The sequence below is a fragment of the Bombina bombina genome, chromosome 5 (assembly GCF_027579735.1).
Source record: "Bombina bombina isolate aBomBom1 chromosome 5, aBomBom1.pri, whole genome shotgun sequence".
Taxonomy (NCBI): Eukaryota; Metazoa; Chordata; class Amphibia; order Anura; family Bombinatoridae; genus Bombina; species Bombina bombina.
The window spans coordinates 864,866,784-864,890,502 of record NC_069503.1 but is presented as its reverse complement, the minus strand read 5'-3'; the positions used below and the strand labels follow the sequence as shown (position 1 = coordinate 864,890,502).

The 23,719-nt window shown below is 41.6% G+C and overlaps 1 protein-coding gene across 1 annotated transcript in view; it reads left to right on the top strand.

Moving 5' to 3' along the window:
- The window catches only part of B4GALT6 (beta-1,4-galactosyltransferase 6), a 334,120-nt gene that overhangs the window by 212,647 nt on the left and 97,754 nt on the right, over positions 1-23,719 (top strand). Inside the window, exons 3-4 of the mRNA XM_053714999.1 lie at positions 1,088-1,201; positions 11,024-11,148. Coding sequence (XP_053570974.1) covers positions 1,088-1,201; positions 11,024-11,148 — 239 coding nt within the window. The remainder of the gene's footprint in view (positions 1-1,087; positions 1,202-11,023; positions 11,149-23,719) is intronic.

The window sequence follows — 23,719 nt, the reverse complement described above, 5'->3', positions numbered from 1 at the left end:
TGAAAGCATATTTTATTCAGCTAGTGTCAGCAACTGCCACGTCAGCTGCAAGAAGCCCAAATGGAAGAGGTGTGTGTTTCCTAATAGCCATCAGGTCAGGAGCTGTGCACAGGATGAAAATGAGAAGAAAGGTTTATTCCAGGGGAGAGCAAACTGAAGTGAATGAGGGTAACTGAGTTTGGGTTATATCTAGTTGTTTTGCTTTCTCATGAAATGCTATAGATCAAGTTGAGGGGGTGATTCTTATGGCCTCTTTGCAATTACTTATTTCCTGGATCTAGATATTTTAGTTGGGCAAAATGAATGACTTCTGTCACAGTTTGCCAGTGTGGTTTCCTCTACTTAAAGTGCTTGCATCAACAACATTGTTACGGAACACTAGTTTTGCAGATAAAGTAGATATTGCTTTTATAAAGGTCCATATACCTAAAACATATCACAATGTATGGGCCATCTTTGATACATAATATAAGACAGAAATTTCCTTTGATATTACATATATTTTTTGTGGATATTGAATATTTGTTACTTTCAATTTCTGTTTTTTCCCAATGAAAGTAGCTTTTATTTTAATGGAACTTTTCCCCATTTTTTTCCCAATATCATTTCTTTGTGGCATATAATCTTGATTCTTTTTTACAAAATAATGTTTTTCAGAACCCCCCTTAGTTTCTATTGAAGATAGCTTGTTTTTTTTCATCCTGTCTCAATCCTAGGAATAAACCTAGGTATGCTGTTGCTTGAAGTCTCATATATTTTGGGAGCTATTAAGGATATTGTTTTGTATATAGTGTAAAGGGTTCTCACCGCTCACTTTAAAAAAAAAATATCAATATTGCATTAAACCATTTTTGTAAAAACCTTCATGTGGTGTGCAAGTTAGCATTTTACAAAAGGCTTAGGAACTGAGCATATTGACTACTTCTAATGTGGTTCCTTAGTTCCAGGGTTTGGGCAGCTTTCGGTTTTGATTAAGAGACTTGCAATCCTGAAATTACTTTAGGTGATATTTGATTTTAAAAATAAACCCTGTGTAAAGTATTTCAAATGACTGCAAAGTAAATTTAAGTGTTAATTTATCTTCTAGATTATCCTGACGGTACCAATGCAACTGACCTTACTGCTCAGGCCCCAGTATTTCTACCTGAGAACTTCACATATTCTCCTCACCTTCCATGTCCAGAAAAGCTGCCTTTTATGCGTGAGTATTTTTAAAGTGACAATTTTTTTAATTGTATTTAGGCTTTTTTGTTGATATTTTTTATTTTATTGTGAAAGTTTTTTAATGTGTCTCAGTAAGGGTGATTTACTTTAAAGTGACACTACAGTCAAAACCGAGCAAGCAATTGTAAAAAAAAAAAAAAAAAAAAAATCGTTTTACTTTCATTAATAAATTATGCAGTCTTTTTATATACAGTGGGTCAAAAAAGTATTTAGTCAGCCACCAATTGTGCAAGTTCTCCCACTTAAGAAGATGAGAGGCCTGTAATTTTCATCATAGGTATACCTCAACTATGAGAGACAAAATGTGGAAACAAATCCAGACAATCACATTGTCTGATTTGGAAAGAATGTATTTGCAAATTATGGTGTAAAATAAGTATTTGGTCAATATCAAAAGTTCATCTCAATACTTTGTTATATATACTTTGTTGGCAATGACAGAGGTCAAACATTTTCTGTAAGTCTTCACAAGGTTGTCACACACTGTTGCTGGTAAGGCCCATTCCTGCATGCAGATCTCCTCTAGAGCAGTGATGTTTTGGGGCTGTCTCTGGGCAACACGGACTTTTAACTCCCTCCAAAGGTTTTCTATGGGGTTGAGATCTGGAGACTGGCTAGGCCACTCCAGGACCTTGAAATGCTTCTTACGAAGCCACTCCTTTGTTGCCCGGGTGGTGTGTTTGGGATCGTTGTCATGCTGAAAGACCCAGCCACATTTCATCTTCAATGCCCTTGCTGATGGAAGGAGGTTTGCACTCAAAATATCACGATACATGGCCCCATTCATTCTTTCATGTACACGGATCAGTCGTCCTGTTCCCTTTGCAGAGAAACAGCCCCAAAGCATGATGTTGCCACCCCCATGCTTCACAGTAGGTATGGTGTTCTTTAGTTGCAACTCGGCATTCTCTCTCCTCCAAGCACGACGAGTTGTGTTTCTACCAAACAGTTCCACTTTGGTTTCATCTGACCATATGACATTCTCTCAATCAGCTTCTGTATCATCCAAATGCTCTCTAGCATACTTCAGACGGGCCCAGACATGTACTGGCTTAAGCAGGGGGACACGTCTGGCACTGCAGGATCTGAGTCCCTGGCGGTGTAGTGTGTTACTGATGGTAGCCTTTGTTACGTTGGTCCCAGCTCTCTGCAGGTCATTCACTAGGTCCCCCGTGTGGTTCTGGGATGTTTGCTAACCATTCTTGTGATCATTTTGACCCCACGGGGTGAGATCTTGCGTGGAGCCCCAGATCGAGGGAGATTATCAGTGGTCTTGTATGTCTTCCATTTTCTAATTATTGCTCCCACAGTTGATTTCTTCACACCAAGCTGCTTGCCTATTGCAGATTCAGTCTTCCCAGCCTGGTGCAGGTCTACAATTTTTGTTTCTGGTGTCCTTCGACAGCTCTTTACTCTTCACCATAGTGGAGTTTGGAGTGTGACTGTTTGAGGTTGTGGACAGGTGTCTTTTATACTGATAACAAGTTCAAACAGGTGCCATTAATACAGGTAATGAGTGGAGGACAGAGGAGCCTCTTAAAGAAGAAGATACAGGTCTGTTAGAGCCAGAAATCTTACTTGTTTGTAGGTGACCAATACTTATTTCCCACCATAATATGCAAATAAATTCTTTCCAAATCAGACAATGTGATTGTCTGGATTTGTTTCCATATTTTGTGTCTCATAGTTGAGGTACACCTATGATGAAAATTAAGGCCTCTCTCATCTTCTTAAGTGGGAGAACTTGCACAATTGGTGGCTGCCTAAATACTTTTTTGCCCCACTGTACACACATTTTAATGCACCAGCTCCTACTGAGCATGTGCAAGATGTCAATGTATACATGTGTAAAAAATGGCTGATGATTGTCACATGATACAGGGGGCAGAAAAATAGCAGAACATTTTTAATTTTATTGAAATTGCAAGTACTATTGTGTTGTCTTTTCCTTTGTTTGTGCATTTGTTGATTATGCAGTTGTACTATATTTATTGGTATTTTAAAATGTAGCATCAATTTTTTTATTAATGTTTATTTCCATCTAAAGGGGGGGAGAGTCCACGGCTTCATTCATTACTTGTGGGAATTAAGAACCTGTCCACCGGGAGGAGGCAAAGACACCCCAGCCAAAGGCTTAAATCCCCCCCCCCCCACTCCCCTCATCCCCCAGTCATTCTTTGCCTTTCGTCACAGGACAATTCATGACAACAATAGACTTGAAGGATGCCTACCTTCATGTACCAATCTACAGTGATTACTTCAGGTTCCTGAGATTTGCGTTTCTGGACCAACACTTCCAGTTTGTGGCCCTTCCCTTTGGTCTGGCGACGGCCCAGAGAGTCTTCACAAAGGTTCTAGGGGCACTTCTTGATGTAGCAAGATCCAGAGGCATTGTTATGGTGCCCTATCTGGACGACATCCTAGTCCAGGCACCGTTGTTCAGTCTCGCAGAGGAACACTCGAAGGCTCTTCTTCTTCTTCTCCAGTCTCATGGATGGAAGATAAACTCAGGAAAGAGTTCCCTGGTACTCAGCAACAGGGTGGAATTCCTGGGTACGATAAGACTCTATATCCATGAAGATATTCCTCACAGATCCGCAACGCAGGAAAATGTTGTCCACTTGTCTTGCTCTAAAGGCCTCCTCCAGACCCTCTGTGGCTCAGTGTATGGAGGTGATTGGGCTCATGGTATCCAGCATCGATGTCATTCCATTGGACAGGTTCCACCTCAAACCTCTTCAGCTGTGTATGCTAAGGCAGTGGAACGGCAATCACAGTAGAGCATCGTTAAGAACGCTCCACTTATAATCTAGCCCAGAGTTTGGGAATATGTAATCCAATACCTGGTTTATAATGTGTGGGACATTTGGTGTGTAGATGTCTCATTTATAATATTGTGGTTTGGTTCATTGTAATTGTCAATGAAACTGATTTGCACCATGGAAAATAGAGTCCCATAGATCCCCTGCTCCATCTCAGAGAAATGTATGGTCTCTAGACACCTATGTTAACTGGTGCCATAAAGTTGTAGAACCTTTACGTTTGTTTAGCCATCAAGGGCAATTGGCCAGCGTTATTGTTTTTTGAGAAATGGGGCAATCAAATATGATAGCTTTTTTATTGCAGGGGTCGCCAACCTTCATGGGACCACTAAACTCGCAATTTCCTTCTTAATACAGGGAGATTCCACAGCTGCATTAATTACTTGTGAGAAATACTGAACCTGGCCACCAGGAGGAGGCAAAGACACCCCAACCAAAGGCTCAAATACCTCCCCCACTTCCCTCATCCCCCAGTCATTCTTTGCCTTTTGTCGCAGGATGTTGGCAGAGAAGTATCAGAAGATTTCAGAGTAGTTCCTTAGGAAGGGTATCTTCCCTTCGAGATGGGACTGGAGTTTTAAGTAGTCAGCCTCTCAGTGAGAGCATTGATGAAAGTTAGTCTGGAGATGCAGGGAGAGTCTTTCTGTGAAACCATCCAGACTCATATTAACAGCTCCTAAGCAATCAGCGTTGCCGAGTTTCGCTGCCTGCTTTTCTTCACTCAAGTCCATGTCAGAAGCAACGCTACAGTCTGTCAAACTTGAAGGACCGTTTTTTCTGTTCCACGGCATAGATTCCGGTAAGATCGTTTAATTTTTTTATACATATGTTAACAATAGAAGACAGGGTCACAGTGGGACTCCTTTTATCTTTATGGAATCAAGGGTTAATATCCCCTGAGGGGAAATTATTGAACAGTGGGGTTTTTAATCATATTTGTTATGTAATTTAAACTGCTTCATGTGTAGAAGATGTTTAGGCTCATAGGCTGATACGGAATGTACAGGTTATTTTTTATTATTCATGTTTGAGAGCTGCACAGTTTTATTAAGCTGGCACACTTTTCCTTAGCAGGGGAGGTCCTGCATGACTCACCGTGTTACTGGGAGTGGTCACATTTTTTTCATTTCATATTTCTGAACCGAGTGTACCAAGCGGAGCGAATTTCTCTATCTGTCTAGGTCATAGGAGGCGGTGAGTGCCCCAGCCATTGGGGGTATAAGGTGCCAATTGTTGTCTCAATAATTTTAAATTAGACGAGTTATGGAGGATTCTGATTATTTGGAGGGGATCCCTCTAATACAGAATTTGATACCTGTGTATTTTGTGAGGAGGACCGGGTAGTCTAGCCCTCTCAATTATGTTACGTATGCCGCAACAGGGTGTTCTCATCAGCCAATGTTGAGATGTTAGAGACCACTGAGCGACCGCCTCTGAGGATTCCTTGTCCTGTGAGGTGTGTTCCCTAGTTCCTTCTGTTCCTACACATGCAGTTTCCCCGGGTACCACTGCTCCTTCGCCTGAAAGGGGGCTTTTTTTCCACCAGAGGTTACTGCGCAGTTCCGCATGGCCATATCTACAGCCTTGGCGATTTTGCCTCTTCCTGCTACGTGCAAGTGAAGAGTTAATCCATGCTCAAGGACCGTCGTGTAAATTGACGATTGTATCCTATCAGTCATCTGGGGATGCGGTTCCCTCTGAGGCTTCAGAGGTAGGACCTCTAGGGTCGGAGTCTGCTGATTTAATTCCTCTGACTGAAGAGGATTTAGAATGGTATGCCTGCACTTTCTTCTGAGAGAAGTTTTGGCAATGTTAGAGATTCCTAGTACTGATCCGTCATTCGAATCTCAGTCATTGAAATCAGATAGCGATCTTAATTAGATGAGTGGAGAAGGATGGAGATCCTATTCCTTATCTATTTTTTCTGTTTTTGTTTTGTATTTTAGTATCCCAGTTCTGAGCTCTATAGGGGGTTTGTGTCGTATGATGAGCAGGACATGTTTTTGCACATTCCTTCTTGGCTATCACTTTTGTGCGCTTGCCTAATTTCTTTTCTATTCCGTGTTCTTGGTTGTTGTAGAAACTCCTTTTCAGAGGACTTTTCGTCATATGGGATATTAGATATTGACGACTTCGGTTGTCGTGTTTTCTGGAGACTTCCTGTGGAAGTATCTCGGTCTGTTTGAGGTGATGGTTTCCTCGATATTTCGGGACAGATTTAAGTCATGGAGCTTCTACTTCTTTTTGTTTTTTTGGATTATTCTCAGACTTCTAGCATAATCTGGAACTTCATAATTTTCTGTTTAGTCCTTGAATTGCTCTGGCAGATATGTCGGTTAAGTTTACTCTTTCCTTCTACTCCAGAGAAGGAGTTATTCCTAGCTATTCCGGCCTAGGCAGAGGGGTCCATCTATCCTAGATGACAGGAAGGACCTGGTTTAGGTTCTATCTTGGATGGGCGTTTGATTCTGGATCATATCGGTCCCAGGGGTCCTAGAGGCCAGACCTAGGCTTCTCATCCTGCCTTTCCGGGCAGTTTTTCTTCCCTTGATTTTGTCTTGAGGCAGAGAGAGGGAAGCTTTTCAGATGACTTTTGATCATTGTCCTGGTACCTATCGCAGTATGAGAATATTTTCATCCACTGTTGTTTCATGGTCCAAAAAGGGAGGGCTCTCCTGTCCTTTTGTGTTCTATGGTACTTAAGCAGAGTTTATTATGTCTCCTTTTTGGGGGAGAATATAAGGTACTCTCTACCATTTTGTTTGAGAACTCTGCAGGATCGCGGTCATGAAGGATGTCTTTCCTTTTTCATTCCCTTTGGGTGAAATCCAGTTCTTATGGACAGTCTCTTTCAGTAAACCTAGTTTCTGATCCAAGGTTTTTTTGGGGGATCTGGGGTTTAATTTGGCATGATCCTGATTCTAGTTTTATCAGTAGCTCACTGGTCTTGATGATTCTGGTTTACTTACTATTGTTTGTTGGAAGACTCTTAGTCATCTGACTTCTTCGATTCTCCATAGATGGATCTAGACCAGAGTTCTCTGGTATAGGCGCCAGGGTGGATTCCTGGATTCAAATTTGGTCTTTACAGGCAGGAAGATTTTCCTTAATTCTTGTGAAGTTAGACTTTACCTCAACGGTTGTGCCCTCCAGTTCCCATTCATGCCATCGCTGACTCTGTGGGGGAGGGTGTGTCCTTTTGTTCTAGGGCCCTTCTTGTTTTTTTTTTTTTCTTTTGACAGGTCTCATCTCAGCCGAGGCCGAGACATCGGCAGGGCGCTGTTTTTTTTAATTTGTTTTAGCAGACTTACCTGGAATACCAGGGAGGGAGAATCGCTCTCCAGTGTTTTGTCCAGATCTCCCTGTCCTGAGGGACATTTCTTTGAGCTCTCCCGGGGTGGTTTTGACTTGGCCGCTAGCCTTTCAGTTTGGGAAGAGCATGTCCAATGGCGGACCGTGGATTCAGGAGATTCCCTCCCGATTTATTCTTACGGTTCCTCAGGCAACCATTTTGCTCTGAGGGTTTGGTCTTCTGGGTTCGTCCCAGTGTATGAATTCTAGTCAGCATTTTTTTCTCTCTCAGTGGCTTAGATCTTTTTCTGAGAAAGAGAGATTCCCCTGCGTAGAGGGTAGTATCTTGAGTCTGGTGGTAGGCAGAGGCCCACTACTGCTCGTTGTCAGCGATCCACTCTCTGAATGTGATTTTCAGGGATGGATGTTCCCTACAATCATTTCCTTGATCCAGGGATAAGGTCTCTATCCAAAGGTTTTTAGATGTTTGTATCTGAAGGGGGACTCCTATCAAGAATCTCAGGACGTCCATACCCATCCCAGGTTACCCATTAATGGGTTGTGGTTCAGGAATCCTCAGGCAGAGCAAATTGATCCTTAGCTGTGCTTTGGAGGTCCAATACAACCTTTTTTTTCTTTGTCTGCCATATCACTTTTTCTCGAGTGATGGCTCTATCCTAGCAGACGCAGGCATCAGTGAGACTGATTGCTCCGTTTGTGTCCGCGAGATCGTAATCGCTGTTTAGGGGCTTCGTCTCCATGGGGGTTACCTTGTCTCAGGGATCTGCTGGGTCAAGGCCCCTTCACGTCATTGAATGTTCTGAGGCGGACTGCAAGAGGTCGCTTGGTCTTAGCCGAGAGAGAGTTTTCTTCTGAGAGGTCATGGTCCTCTCCTTCAGCGCGTAGCTGGTTCCTCGTCATCTATCACAGGTGTGGAGGACCCCACTTTGTCGGGAGGTTTTTTTGCTAGGGCTCTGACTGCGTTCAGTCCAATGAGTCTATCTGATACTCGTTGCATCGGGCTACTTTTGTACCTGTGCAGGAGGTGGTCTTTGAAGTTTATTTTCAATGATTTACTCAGTCTGTAGATTGCTTCTACGTACCTTGTAACACATGCTCCTTATTGGGGTTTCCGCTATAATAAGGCTGTTCTACGAGCCTAGTTAGGTTTTTCTTCCTAAGGTTATGTCTATTTGTGACTTAAATTGAGAGATTGTGGTTTTTATTTTATCTCTAGAAGGAAAAGGGTTTTACCTTTTTTAAGGGAATCAAGCCTCATGTCTTTTTCAGGCTACATAAGAACTGACCGTTTTCTGTGTTGAATAATTGTATCTGGGAAGTGCAAGGGTCTGAAGGCATTGTCGACTTACTTATTTTTAGTTGAGGAGTTTTTTTCGCTTGGCATAGGAGACAGCAGGACACTAGCCTCCTCAGAGGTTTACAGCTCATTTCGAGAGCAGTGACGTCTTCTTGTGTCTGACATGAGATCTCTATGGATCTGATTGTTGTGCGGCTGCTTGGTCCTCCTTTCATTCCTTCTCCAAAGAGTTTTGTCCTCTTCTTCTTGCTTCTGTTGAAGCAGCCTTCGGGAGTAGGGTTTTTTGCAGGCTGTGGTGTCCTCAGATGGGGGCCGCCTCTCTTTAACACCCCCCCCCCCCTTAGCATTCAGTGTCCTCTGTAGCTTGGGTATAATTTCCCACAAGTAATGAATGCAGCTGCGGACTCTCCCTGTATTAAGAAGGAAAACATAAATTATGCTTACCAGAAAATTTCCTTTCCTTCTGTAAAGGGAGAGTCCACAGCTCCCGCCCGTGTTCTCAGATGGGCGGCCCTAAATTTTATCTTGTTTCTTCTGGCACCTTTTTCACCCTGATATTTCTACTACTGTTCTTTGTTCCCTTGGCAGAATGACTGAGGGAATTGGGGGTGATATTTGAGCCTTTGGCTGGGGTGTCTTTGCTTCCTCCTGGTGGACAGGTTCAGTATTTCCCACAAGTAATGAATGCAGCTGTGGACTCTCCCTGTACAGAAGGAAAGAAAATTTTCTGGTAAGCATAATTTATGTTTTTGAATCCCGTGGACCACTAACATGATTTTTCTTTTAAAAGGTACAAACCTCTATAATATGTGTGTGTGTGTGTCTATGTATATATGTATGTATGTATGTATGTATATGTATTTTTTCCTATGGGAAGAAGGGGCAACCAGATGTGGACTCCTTGCTCAGTGTGCTTAGAGGAATATAGCTACACCTCACTGACAAGGCCCAATGAAGGCCGAAACGATCGTCTGGGGTTGCTGTGTTCCTTGTTCAGAGAGGAATTGCCTGGTATTTCGGTGCTGGACTGACCGTAATAGGTGGGATCAGACTGATATACTACAGGAAAGTTCTACTCTGTGAAAGGCATTACTGGGCTAAAAAACTGCACCCAGGTGGTAAATCGCCATAGAATATATATATATATATATATATATATATATATATATATATACACACACACACACACACATACTGTACATAACTAGTATAACCATAGCTTAGTTTACATTATGTATATATTTACACATTTTTAAGAATTATTTTTTGGAATTAACTAACTGAATGACAGAACTTAGAGAATACTTCCAAATAATAGGTGAATGGTGAGTGCCAACTTCTTAACTGGAAACAGAGAGGCAGAAAGTAGGATAAAAAGAAATTATGTTTAAAAGGACCACAAGACTTAGTTACCTCCCCAGTTAGGAATTATTCAAAACTACTTATGATCATGGACAGATATTGGAGTCATAAATTAAGTTTATATCTGAAAGCTCTTAATATGGATGTGAGCTAACCACGACTGATGTTACTGGCAATTACTATAATACTGGTGGGATATGGCTGATCTGCTGGATGGCAATTACTGGAATTCAGGTGGAATGGCTTTGGGCACAGGAAAATTATTAGAATGAAAAATATTGAATTTAAAAAAAAAAAAGAAGATGGAGGGGAGACAAACAGTAATGTAAGTCCATCTAAAGGAATTGGAAAAACTACTACAAAAAGACAGGGAGACAAGGGAAGAAAATAAATGAAATATGAGAGAATTTTTCTTTTTTATGTACTTTGATTCCACTATTTCAAGCCAAGACTATACCAACCTCTGCTGGCTTTAGAATGGAAGCATCTTTCTCTGAGCAGCGGGCCGGGCGTGAGGAGTTGAAAATACAATCTAGCTACGCAAGTTGTGCAGTGTAATTTAACTTTTCCTCCATTGTTTTTCACTGCTGTCCAGCCAGGCACTGTAGGGAGTTGAGGCGTCACTGTCAGAGGAGATTAATTCCTGCTTGATGGTTTCAAGGACCACCAACATCTTCTCGTTTATTTGTACATTTTATATAAAACTTTACTTATGCTTCACATACAGACAAATTATAAGTCCGGTTGAACAGGCACACACGCATATTGCATACATTCAGAAAAGGTTTATGTAAAAATAAGTTTATATACACATAAACTAAGTACTTGGTAGTCTATATGCAGTCATACAAACGTCAGGCAGAACAGTTATGTTGAACCTGCAAGGTCATTGTATGTAACCTGCATTATGTAAACTGCAAGGGCTTTGCCATTACTATTCTGTAATTTTGATTTTTTATTATTGACACAAAATCAATCAATTCATATTTTTTTTTTTTTCAAACAGGTGGACATGTAAGTGTCAATATGAGTGAAATTACTTTGGATTATGTAAGTGAGCTATTTTCAAAGAATATGAATATTGGACCAGGTGGCCATTGGAGACCAGTGGATTGCACTCCAAGATGGAAGGTAATAATTGCTACATGTTGTCCTCCTAAAACATAATCTCCGGAAAGTAATCATTTTAAATAGATGGCATTTGATATAATAGGAACCTCCTATCTGTTTATGCTTTTTGGAAATAATGCCTATTTGATTGGCCTACATTTTCCCTCTGTGCTCAATCCCAAACTCATCATGTAAATTAATAGAAAAAAGTAATATATGTTTAGTAAAATGTACTGATAAAATCTAGTGCTGCATTGTCTATTAAGAAGAAGGCACATGTATTTCCAGGCAACTGAAATTGTTGCTGTGTCCTGTAAACCTCTTGGATTGGTTATCTGTAAACATAAGTCAAGAGATGGCCAAGATCCCAAAGAGATAAATCTAGCCTTGCACTATATGGTTGGATAATGATCTTGATCTTGAAGTAAATGAGTCATGGCTGGAGTTGGAACTGGGAAAGCTATTTGGAATGTTATGACCAGGATTGAACCAATGCAAGGTTTTTATCAAGATTAAATTGCATTCACTAATAACATGGTGGAGAATTCATACAACTAACAAAGTTAAGTTTAGATGGGCATTCACATCTCTGAAATCTTTACAGTTGTGAAGAGTGTTTTAGCAGCTCTTGGACAGCACTGTTCAGGTGACTAACTGCACACCCTGCATTGTATATATCACTCATAGTTCTCTATGAAAACATGACAGACACGGCAATCCCAGGGAGGGTGCGAAATTTAGTGAGGACTGTTTAAAAAGTGGTTTTCTTAAGGGTTTCATCAACAGTTCTTCGAATTTGTAGAAATGGATCCTTTCAGTGATATCACCAAGACCTCCTGTATCCAATACTTTTGTGTGGAGGTTCTTCAGTCAACATGAATGTGATGCATAGGATTTTTTTTTTTTTTTTAAATACTTTTTTTTATTGAGGTTATGCAACAGAACAAAATGAAAAAAAAAGAACATCATGTATTGATATGCTTGCAATAGAAAATACGCATCAATCAGTTGTGATTAAGCATTTTCGATCATAAAAGACAATAAAAAATCAGAAACAACAAAAATTACAACAATGTCTGACATCAAATAAGTTTCTCAAACCTCTAGATTTTTATATATATTCGCAAAATTGGCTGACTAGTGAGAGGGCCTCTCGTGGACCCATTGGCTGCGTGGAACTGAGATAATATATAAAATAGTCAGATCTGCGGCCACTATTGGGCCTAAGAGTAGCTCATAGTAAATATATTATGGGTGGGGGAGGAATTTCAGCGGATAAGCACCGCTTGTTGAGTAGGGGGGAGTGGAGGGGCGGAGCCAAATAGGAAAGCAAAGATCTTATTATACGATCAGAGGAGTGGTATACAAAGGAACATACTCTTGTTTGATTAATTAATAAGGAGTGGCACATTGTGCTCTATGTTCCATAATGAGCGGACTAAGAAATATCTATTACATATTACATGCTCGTATCTATACGTGCTGAGCTGTATCTGAGAGATGTGTTAAAATGTCTTGTGCCTGTAGGGCTGTAGAGTTTGCAATTTTAACAATAATAACCAACATGGCTGAATTATCGGAACTACCCACTCTGAATCACATAATTAAATGAGCTACAGTAGGGTCATCAAAGGGCTCAAATAATGTGCTAGTTCCGTACGGGCCTCAAAAGCATGTCCACCATACTAACATATATGTAAAACACAGGGTAAACAGTATCAAACTGGTCAGACTTTGACATAGTGAACTCAACATAACTACAGAATATCTCTCCACTGCAAACGGGAAAACAGCAGTGAAGAGCTCTGCATTATACCATATAGAACCCCTTAGGGCATGAGAATCAAGGTAATTATATTTATAGGAACAGCTAGTAGATAACTAAAAGGTGGAGCTTGTTAGCTCAAATATTAAGAGTTGAGTTAAGTTGATGAGATTTAACGCAGTATTATTTTTGTAGGATAGAGAGGACTTAATCTATGGTATGAGGGCTATTTTCATGTACTATAAAAATAGTAGGGGCCCTCTTGCGAGTATGGTCAGGTTCAGCAGTGTAAGATATAATATAACATGTTAGAAAAAAACAGAGCTTACTAGTGTGATACTCCAACATTCCAATTTAAGAGGTTATGAACATAAGCAGAGATTCAGCCCCAAAACACAGATATATCCCCCGTCTCTATAAACTAGAGGCACTAGGTTAGGCTTGTTACTATATACAGGTAGTAAATATCCGCAGACCTCGATGCCTGGATCAAAGACTGTTAGATTCCTCTAGTAGGTACAGACAAATATCTATGGTAAAGGAAATAGTAATACAACATCCAATACATAAGACATTAGGGTATGTGGCATTCAAAGTCATATGTGGAACAGTCATATATGTCATGCTTCAGGATACATCATAACATTGATATCAAAAAGAAAGAGCACAAGAGAGTGAAGAAAATTAACATTTTACATCCTAACTCTGCTATAGCCATGGAGTGTACTAAGTGTGAGAAATGATTATGAGATATATCATAGATAGAGCCTCATTTCTAGTTGATAGCCACTTAGTTTGGTGTCAAGCCGTTATGTAATAACCCCAAGCAAAACTTTTGCACCGTATATGGCGGTTAGTATGGTATACAGCAATATTCTCTTGCTGCCAATTGTCTTACAACCCTCTTCCAGGGCAGGGCAGTAGCAATATCCCAAACAACTATCCCATAAGCCGTTGATCAGTTGCAATAATCATTTAAACACATAGTATTTGAACATAAATGACCTAACTTAATAGAGCCACACATGGTCAAACAGATAACTAACTAAAGGAAATGCTAGTAGTTGCTGGAGACTTATACTGTTAGCCTAGATAGGTATATAGCTCATTAAAACTTTTGTGAACTAGGGGCAGAACAATCAAAGACATTCATATCTTGCGTTCATGTAATGTGATTACTAATATTATAATCTTCAAAGGAGTTAACTGGGTTGAATGCTAGATATTATATAGTGCAGGGAGAGGTAGCCATGACACATGTATAAAAAAAGGCAGAATATCTCAGTATGCTCAGCTGGAGTCTGAAAATGAATGTATTGTAGAAAATATCAGTCTGCCAGATGTCTTTAATAGGGCAAGGGATGTATCATTATATTCTCAACCACATTACACCTGACAGTCTGATGGCCTAGGATAGGGATGTAACAGAGAGTATGCTTGAGGATAAAAAGATTAATTCTTCAAAGGGGAAAAGGGAAAACAGGGCTAGAGATAACTAGGGTGAGTCTATGTACTGCCATAGAATATTAAGTATATGTGATATAACTGCGGCAGTTAGTGTTAACACCTCACAGGCATATAACAGAAATCTGTTTACAAGGAGGTATAAGAAAGTCTCCTAGGTGTATACTGTATGACACTTTTAAGAGAGGTGGGGTATTAGCTAGCATGAACCTTTCTACTGCGTCATAGCCCCTATACGTATTCTGAAGCCCTGACATATCTGGCGAGTGGTCGCTATGACAGTTACACATAAGAAAATAAAATATCGTAATGTGAGCACATTTAGAGTTTAAAAAAAAAAAAAAACACAACATAATATGACAAGTGAAAGGGCTTCCACAGGAATGAAACACACACCACTCAAGAGAGCATGTCTCCACTGTCATGGGGCTCCAATCTGCCACTGAATCTATAACAGTCACCCCACTCCAGACGGTAAGAAACCGTCTGAGTGCCTCGGTTTGTAAAAAAGTGCCCAAAGAATAAACATCATCGGGCCAATCTGCTCCAGATCAAAATGTCTCAAGCTGTTTGCAGCTACTTTGGTTAGAGGTGTTTTACCCAACTGCCCTCTTAGATTGGGATAGTCAATTTCTTGAGGTCTGTTTGTATGGCAAGTTTGGTCATTTTGGTACCTGACACTTGAGCTGCCATCGGGATCCGACCAAAGGCCGGCCGCATCTTCCTGATTACTGCCTAGGAGTAGTTCCACGCAGCGTCTCACATCCCGCGCAGAGAGATCAGAGCTACAGGAGGTGGGTCTATCCTCGAGAAGAGAGGGATTTTGCAGTTTCGGCATCTCTGTGTCCCGATCACCAAGCTGGGCTTCCGGAACAACAGCCAAGGGGTAGTAGTAGTTTGCGGTGGGTTGAGGCTCTGCACTTGATAAACAGCTAACAGTGTTGTCCGCCATTTTGGGTGCGCAGGTGTCTCCTGTTCCCATAGTAGCTCTGAGAGTATGCATGAGATCGTGGAAGTTGTCAGAGATCTGCTGTTCAATCCTTCCGAGTAGCGTCTTTAGTAGTAGATAGTCTGCCTCCATATTTCAACCTAAGTATAGTGTCGTGGGCTCAGTCTGTAATATGGCTCAGGAGGCCGTAGAGATGAAGCGTTGTGAGCTCTATTTCGGGCCCCTAATTGCGCTCTCAGCAGACTGGGTCCGTATATATGAGACTCAGGTATATCCCATGAATTAGGACATCAGTTAAGGATTCATCCTGTGCTGGAACAGGCCGGCTTTAATGAGAGCAAGACCATGATCTACTCTCCAGGGAGAGACATAAGTTTACTCCGTTTAACGGTTTCACAAGCTACATCTGTAGCAAAAGTTGTCTTAGATATGATGTCTTTTTAGTCTAGAGCCAAGTACCATAGGTCTTAACATAAAATTAGATAATTTCTTGTCAAATATATAGGGTTAATTGGCTGTAAAACAGAGAGCTCCAGAGGTGTAAGTCTTGTTTCTTTGGCTGTTGGCTCCGCCCCCCTCAGAACCAGTCTTTGCTCACCATCTTAAGTTTGGATTTTAGATAGGACCCCTGAATACCCAGCTCTGTAGAGTCCACTGACACTTAAAGGGACATGAATCCCAACATTTTTCTTTCATAGTTCAGATGCATAATATAATATTAAACAGCCTTCCAATTTACTTCTATTATCAAATTTGCTTTATTCCCTTAGTATCTTTCCTTCTTAATGTAAGGAGAGTCCACGGCTTCATTCCTTACTGTTGGGAAATACTGAACCTGGCCACCGGGAGGAGGCAAAGACACCCCAACCAAAGGCTTAAATACCTCTCCCACTTCCCCCATCCCCCAGTCATTCTTTGCCTTTCGTCACAGGAGGATGGCAGAGAAGTGTCAGAAGATTTTGGAGTTGTTCCTCAGGAGGGGTATATGTCTTTAGATATGGAACTGGAGTTTTAAGAGGTCTTATCAGCCTCTCAGTGAGAGCATTGACGAAAGTTAGAGTCTGGAGATGCAGGGAGAGTCTTCCTGCGAACCCATCCAGACTGCCTGCTAACAGCTCCTTAAGCAACCAGTGTTGACAAGTTTCACTGTCTGCTTTCTTCACTCAAGTCCATGTCAGGAGCGATGCTACAAGACTTTCATACTTGAAAGGCTGTGTTTCTGTTCCACAGCACTGATTCTGGTAAGATCGTTTTACTTATGTTTACTTATGTTGATATTGCTGAAGACAGGGTCACAGTATGACTCCTTTTATCTTTATAGAATCATGGGTTAATATCTCCTGAGGGAGGTTATTGAACAGTGGGGATTAATCAAATGTGTTACTTTGATTTTATGCTGCTTTTTGTTTGAGAATTATTTTTATGGGCTCATATGCGGTAACATACAGGTTTTTACTTTCACTTTGAACGCTGGGCAGCTTGTAGCTTGGCACGCTTTTTCTCATAGCAGGGGCAGTCCTGCCTTGTGCACCACGTTGTCACACTTTCGTTTCTCTTTTCTGACCGAACTAGCTGTTGGAGAGGTCGCTTTTTTTCTCCGGTTGCCTGGGTCTAGGAGGTAGTGAGAAATAAAATGTTAATTTATTCTGTATCTTACTGTTGTTAGCGCAAGCTATGGAGGATTCTGATATGCTTGAGGGTACTCCCTCTATCCCTAATAGTAATACCTGTCTATATTATGAGGATGCCTTGGTGTGCCCGCCCTGTAAACTATGTTCCTTATGCATCAACAAAGTTATTATGTCTAAGGAGGTTAACCCCTTTAGTACTACTGAGCCATCCACCTCTAAAGGACTCGCCATCCCATGAGGTGCATACCCATCAGTCATCTCTATTGTCACATGCAGCTTCCCGTAGCATGCCTGATCTTCCATCTGGAGGGAGCCTTTTAACATCGGACTTTACCACGCAGTTAAAGGTGGCGGTGTCTGAGGCTCTTAGTGCTTTATCTCGCCCTGCCAAGCGCATTTGAAAGGTTAAACATAGCTCCCCAATCCAGGGGACATCCCAGTGATTTATTAGCTTTGTCTTCCTTTCAAGTATCCCAGGATGGGTCACACTCTGAGTCTTCAGAGGGTGAAATTTCTGGATCGGAGTCTGTTATCTCTAGGCCTCCGGCTGCGGAGGAGCCAGCCTTTAGATTTAAAATTGAACACCTATGTTTTCTTCTAAAGGATGTTCTGTTGACAGAGGTTCCAGAGGCCAAGTTGCCTGATGAATCTTTGATCCCTAAATTAGACAGAGTTTATGAGGACAGGGTAGCGCTGTTAACTTTTCATGTACCTGTAAAGATGGCAAACATTATTAGGAACGATTGGGATAGAGTTCCTCCTTTCCCCCCTTTGTCTGCCTTTAAAAAATTATTCCCGGTCCCGGACTCTCAGCTGGAGTTGTGGGGTTGTGGGGTTCCGTCCCTAAGGTGGATGGCGCTAGCTAAGCATACTAGTATCCCTCTTGAGGATAGTTCGTCTTTCAGAGAGCCGATGGATAATAAAATGGAAACTTTTCTCAGGAAAATGTTTCAGCATACGGCATATTTATTTCAACCGGCACTGGCTGTTGCCTCGGTTGCTGGAGCTGCGGCCTACTTGTGTGACTCCTTAGAGGATTTGATCGAGGTGGAGAGTCCTCTTGATGTTATCCAAGAAAGGATTAAAGCTTTGAGAATTGCTAATTCGTTTATCTGTGATGCAAACATGCAGATTATTCGACTAAATGCTAAAATATCTGATTTCTTAGTACAGACCCGTCAGGCACTCTGGCTGAAGTCCTGGTCTGCGGACATGACTTCTAAGTCTAGACTACTTTTCCTCCCCTTTAAGGGAACTATTTTATTTGGTCCAGGCCTGGACTCTATTATCTCCACGGTTACAGGGGGCAAGGGTGCCTTCCTACCGCAGGATAAAAAGAACAAATCTAAGGGACAAGGGTCTAATTTTCGTTTATTTCGTTCTGAAAAGTCCCAATGTCAGCAGGTCTCCTCTAAGCCCGAGCAAACCAAGAGCACCTGGAATAAATCCAAGCAGAACAAGAAGCCTGCCAAGAACAAGTCGGCAGGAAGGGGCGGCCTCAGATCCAGCGCTGAATCGTGCAGGGAGCAGACTGTCGCTGTTTTCAGACGCTTGGTTCAGGGACGTGCAGGATCCGTGGGTCCTGGAGGTCATGGCTCAAGGATACAAGATAGGTTTCAAATCTCATCCACCCAAGGGCAGATTTCTCCTCTCAAGCCTGTCTTTCAAACCAGAAAAGAGTGAAGCCTTGCTAGGTGCGTGCAGGATCTGTCCTCCTTAGGGGTCATTGTCCCCGTTCCTATCACAGAAAGAGGTTTGGGGTACTACTCGAACATGTTTGTGGTCCAAAAAGAAAGAGGGAACTTTCCACCCGATTGTGGACCTAAAGTGCTTAAACAAGTTTCTAAATGTCCCCTTGTTTAAGATGGAGACAATAAGGTCAATCATTCCTCTAGTTCAGGAAGGACAATTCATGACCACTATAGATCTGAAGGATGCCTACCCAGACGTTCCAATCCACAGGGACCACTTCCAGTTCCTAAGGTTTGCGTTCCTGGATCAGCACTTCCACTTCATTGCACTTCTGTTGGGTCTAGCTACTGCTCCAAGAATCGTTACAAAGGTTCTAGAGGCTCTCCTGGTCGTTGCCAGAACCCAAGATATAGCAGTATCTCCCTACTTGGATGACTTTCTGGTTCAACCACCATTCTTTCGTCTGGCGGAGGACCATTCGGTATCTCTTCTCTCCCTTTTTTGATCACATGGATGGAAGATAAACTTAGAGAATAGTTTTCTTATTCCAAGCACTAGGGTAGAATTCATGGGTACTATAATAGACTCAATATCCATGAGGATATTTCCCAACGACCAGAGACGTTGCAAGCTAGCTTCGGCATGTCTTGCTCTCTGGACCTCCTTGAGGCCATTTGTGGCTCGGTGTATGGAGGTAATTGGTCTCATGTTGTCCAGCATGGACATAATTCCCTTTTTCCAGGTTCCGTCTCAGACTATTACAACTGTGCATGCTGAGACAGTGTAGCGGCGATCAATCGGATTTATCTCAGCAGATTTCCCTTGACAGCCGGTCGAGAGAATCGCTCTCTTGGTGGCTCTGTCCAGATCATCTGTCCCAAGGAACATCCTTTCTAAGAGATTGTGACTACGGACACGAGTCTCTCAGGATGGGGAGCTGTTTGGGGTTCCAAGAAGGCACAGGGCATGTGGTCTCAGGAGGAATGCTCCCTCCCGATCAACATTCTGGAACTTATCAGATTCCAATCAGACAATATAACCTCGGTGGCTTACATCAGGGTGGAACGAGAAGTTCCCTAGCAATGAGGGAAGTATCTCGGATTCTGGAGTGGGCAGAGGCCCACAGCTGTTTGCTGTCAGCAATCCACATTCCGGGTGTGGACAACAGGGAAGCGGACTTTCTCAGCAGACAATACTTTCATCCGGGGGAATGGTTTCTCCATCCCGAGATAGATCTCATGGCATCTTGTCTCAATACCAAACTACCCAGATATGGGTCGAGGTCCAGGGATCCTTAGGCGTAGCTAATAGATGCATTAGCATTGCCTTGGAGGTTCAGTCTAATCTACCTTTTTCCGCCGTTTCCACTCTTTCCTTGGGTAGTGGCCCACATCAAGCAGGAGCAGGCTTCAGTAATACGGATTGCTCCATCGTGACCGCGAAGGACGTGGTTAACGGAATCTAGCGAGGATGTCATCTTCTCCTCCATGGAAGTTACCTTGTCAAAGGGATCTGCTGGATCAAGGTCCTTTTGTTCATCTAAATTTAGATTCTCTGAAGCTGACTGAGTGGAGATTGAACGCTTAGTCCTTGCCAAGATAGGGTTTTCTGAGAGAGTTATTGATACTCTCATTTAAGCTTGTAAGCCGGTTACGCGTCGCATCTATCATAATGTGTGGAGAACCTACTTATTCTGGTGTGAAGAGCGTGTATTTCCTTGCCATAAAGTAAAATTTTCCAGGATTCTATTGTTTCTCCAGGATGAACTGGAGAAGGGTCTTCCGGCCAGTTCCCTGAGGGGAAGGATTTTGGCCTTGTCTGTTTTACTGCACAATAGGCTCTCTGAGCTTCCGGATGTTCAGTCTTTTGTTAAGGCTCTAATTAGGATCATACCTGTGTTCAGATCTTTGGCTCCCCCTTGGAGTCTGAATCTAGTTCTTAAAGTTTTGCAACGGGTTCCATTTGAGCCTATGCATGAAATTGACATTAAGTTGTTGTCCTGGAAGGTTCTTTTTCTACTGACTATTGTTTCTGCGTGCAGAGTATCTGAGATTGCTGCCTTGCAATGTGAGCCTCCTTATCTGGTGTTCCATTAGGATAATGCTGTCCTGCATACTAAGTTAGGGTTTCTCCCTAAAGTCGTGTCAGACCTTCTTTGTGATCTTATCCTTCTTCTTCGAAGGAACGTTTACTTCATAATTTGGACGTGGTTCGTGCCTTGAAGTTTTATCTTCAGGCTACTAAGGATTTTAGACAAACTTCTTCCTTGTGTGTGGCATATTCTGGGAAGCGTAGGGGTCAGAAGGTCTCTTCGACTTCCTTTTCCTTTTGGTTGAGGAGTCTTATCTGCTTAGCTTATGAGACAACGGGACATAGACCTCCTCAGAGGATTACGGCTCATTCTACTAGAGCAGTGGCTTCCTCTTGGGCCTTTAAGAATGAGGCCTCTATGGATCAAATTTGTAAATTTTTCAAGATTGATGTTTTTGCTTCAGCTGAAGCAGCCTTTGGGAGAAAGGTTTTGAAGGCTTTGGTGTCCTCAGATTAGGGTCTGCCTCTTTTTTGTCCCTCCCGTTATCATTCAGTGTCCTCTAGAGCTTGCGTATGTTTCCCAACAGTAAGGAATGAAGCCGTGGACTCTCCTTATATTAAGAAAGAAAACATAAATTATGCTTACCAGATAATTTAATTTCCTTCTGTATAAGGAGAGTCCACAGCTCCGGCCCATGTTTCTCCGATGAGCGACCCCCTAAATTTATATTTCTCTTCTGGCACCTTTTATACCCTGATATTTCTCCTACTGTTCTTTGTTCCCTCTGGAGAATGACTGGGGGATGGGTGAAGTGGGAGAGGTATTTAAAGGGACAGTCAACACCAGAATTTTTGTTGTTTAAAAAGAAAGATAATCCCTTTATTACCCATTCCCCAGTTTTGCATAACCAACACAGTTATAATAATACACATCAGTGCTCACTCCTATGTCACTTTATGTGCATGAGCTCAATGTTATCTATATGAAACATGTGAACTAATGCCCTCTAGTGGTCAAAATGTATTCAGATTAGAGGCAGTCTTCAAGGTCTAAGAAATTGGCATATGAACCTCCTAGGTTTAGCTTTCAACTAAGAGAACAAAGCAAAATTGGTGATAAAAGTAAATTGGGAAGTTGTTTAAAATTGCATGCCCTATTTAAATCATGAAAAAATTTTTTGGACTTCACTGTCCCTTAAAGCCTTTGGCTGGGGTGTCTTTGCCTCCTCCTGGTGGCCAGGTTCAGTATTTCCCAACAGTAAGGAATGAAACAGTGGACTCTCCTTATACAGAAGGAAATGAAATTATCTGGTAAGCATAATTTTATGTTTTTGTTGAAAAAGCAGCAATGCACTGCCGAAAGGTGCCTGAACACATTCGGTGACCCAATGACGAGACACATATGTGCAGCCACCAATCAGCAGTTTGCTCCCATTATTGCATTGCTACTCCTTAGCCTACATTGGTATGTTTTTCAAAAAAAGATACCAAAGAACAAAACAAAATAGATAATACAAGTAAATTGGAAAGTTGTTTAAAATAACATTCACTATCAGAGTCAAGAAAGGAATTTTAGGTTTTATGTCCCTTTAAGTTTAGATTAATTTCTGCCCCAATTGAGCAGCCTCCTGTTTAAGGGGACATTATACTTTAATTGTGTGTAACCCCTGCCAACAAAGTTGCATGTCCTGCAGTGATGCTGAGCCACTCCAAATAATAATACAGCTGACTCTCTGTATGTATGCTGCAGTCACAAGCTACATTCTTATTTGGAACAGAACTTGGACAAACTGCTGAAGTACAGGTGTAGTGTTATCTGCGTATTTTGAAGCCTCTGACACCAGTGGTACAGTTTGGGGGAGCGGAAAGTAAGTTGCAGTAGAACATGGCACAGAGTTTAAATGCTTACTTACTTGGCTGACTTCATAGCTCAGGGATTTGCACACTGAGATCCTCTTAACATTCAATACTTGTAAACCATATATATGAGCCAAAGTAAAACAATGCTTGTCTGGAGATGTAGGATTTTGTTGCTTACACTATAGAACCCCACCAACACCACTTGCAAGGGAACTTTTTTACTATTGTACAGCTCAAGTCAATTAAACAACTGGTTTACTGCATTAGCTACATTTAATAACCACGTTAGAAATAATATCTTAATATAATTTTGCTTTTCTGCAGCTTTATGCTTATCTTGATAATCTTCTGTTGTGCCACATTAGATTATGTATTCCTTGCTTTTGAAAATTATTTGTAAATTTTCTCTCCAGCAATTTCAAATATCATAGCCTCATATGATTGTATTCCTTTACATTTACATTGATTTAATTGATGCACACCATTCTCTCTACAGCGGTGTAAGAAGTTGTTTAAAAGATAGTTTAGAGCTAAATGCTTATTGCAACAGTTTTTTATTGTTATTTTAGTTCTATCAGGTTTCTTTGAAGCATTTTTGGTATAATTTGTTAATGTGATAGGCCCCAAGGCAGAACATGCTGTGATGTGAGATGGCATCACAGACAATGCAGCATGCCCACAAAAAGAGCAGAAATTGTGCACAAACTATTAGCACTTTTGCTTTGCACATCAGGCTGTTCTCTTTAAACAGTGCTGTGCTCTGGCTGTTTTGTAAACGGTTTCCTTATCACAGTGCAGCCAGAGCTAAGCACTGTTTGAAGAGAATTATGAAATACAGAGCAGTGATGTCAAGAAGCACCTCTTTGATTGATAACTGTCTCTGAGGGATTTTTTCAAACCTGCACCCTAGACTTTCCTGGTCTTTAAAGCTATGATTTCTAAGGGCTCTATTTATCATCATAATTCTCCTACTTTTGCGCCTATAATTACTCTGTCGGATTTATTCTCCAATTTATCAACACATTTTACGCCCAAAATAAGCTGTAATACGACCTAAAAATGCGACCAGTTTTTCGCTCTCGCCAAGGCGCACAGGTGCACCAAATACAGCCAAAAAACAATGGATTTCAGTCGTATTTTTAGAAATACTCCCAACGAATCGCCGAAAATCATATTTATCATTATTTTGCGCCAAAGGAG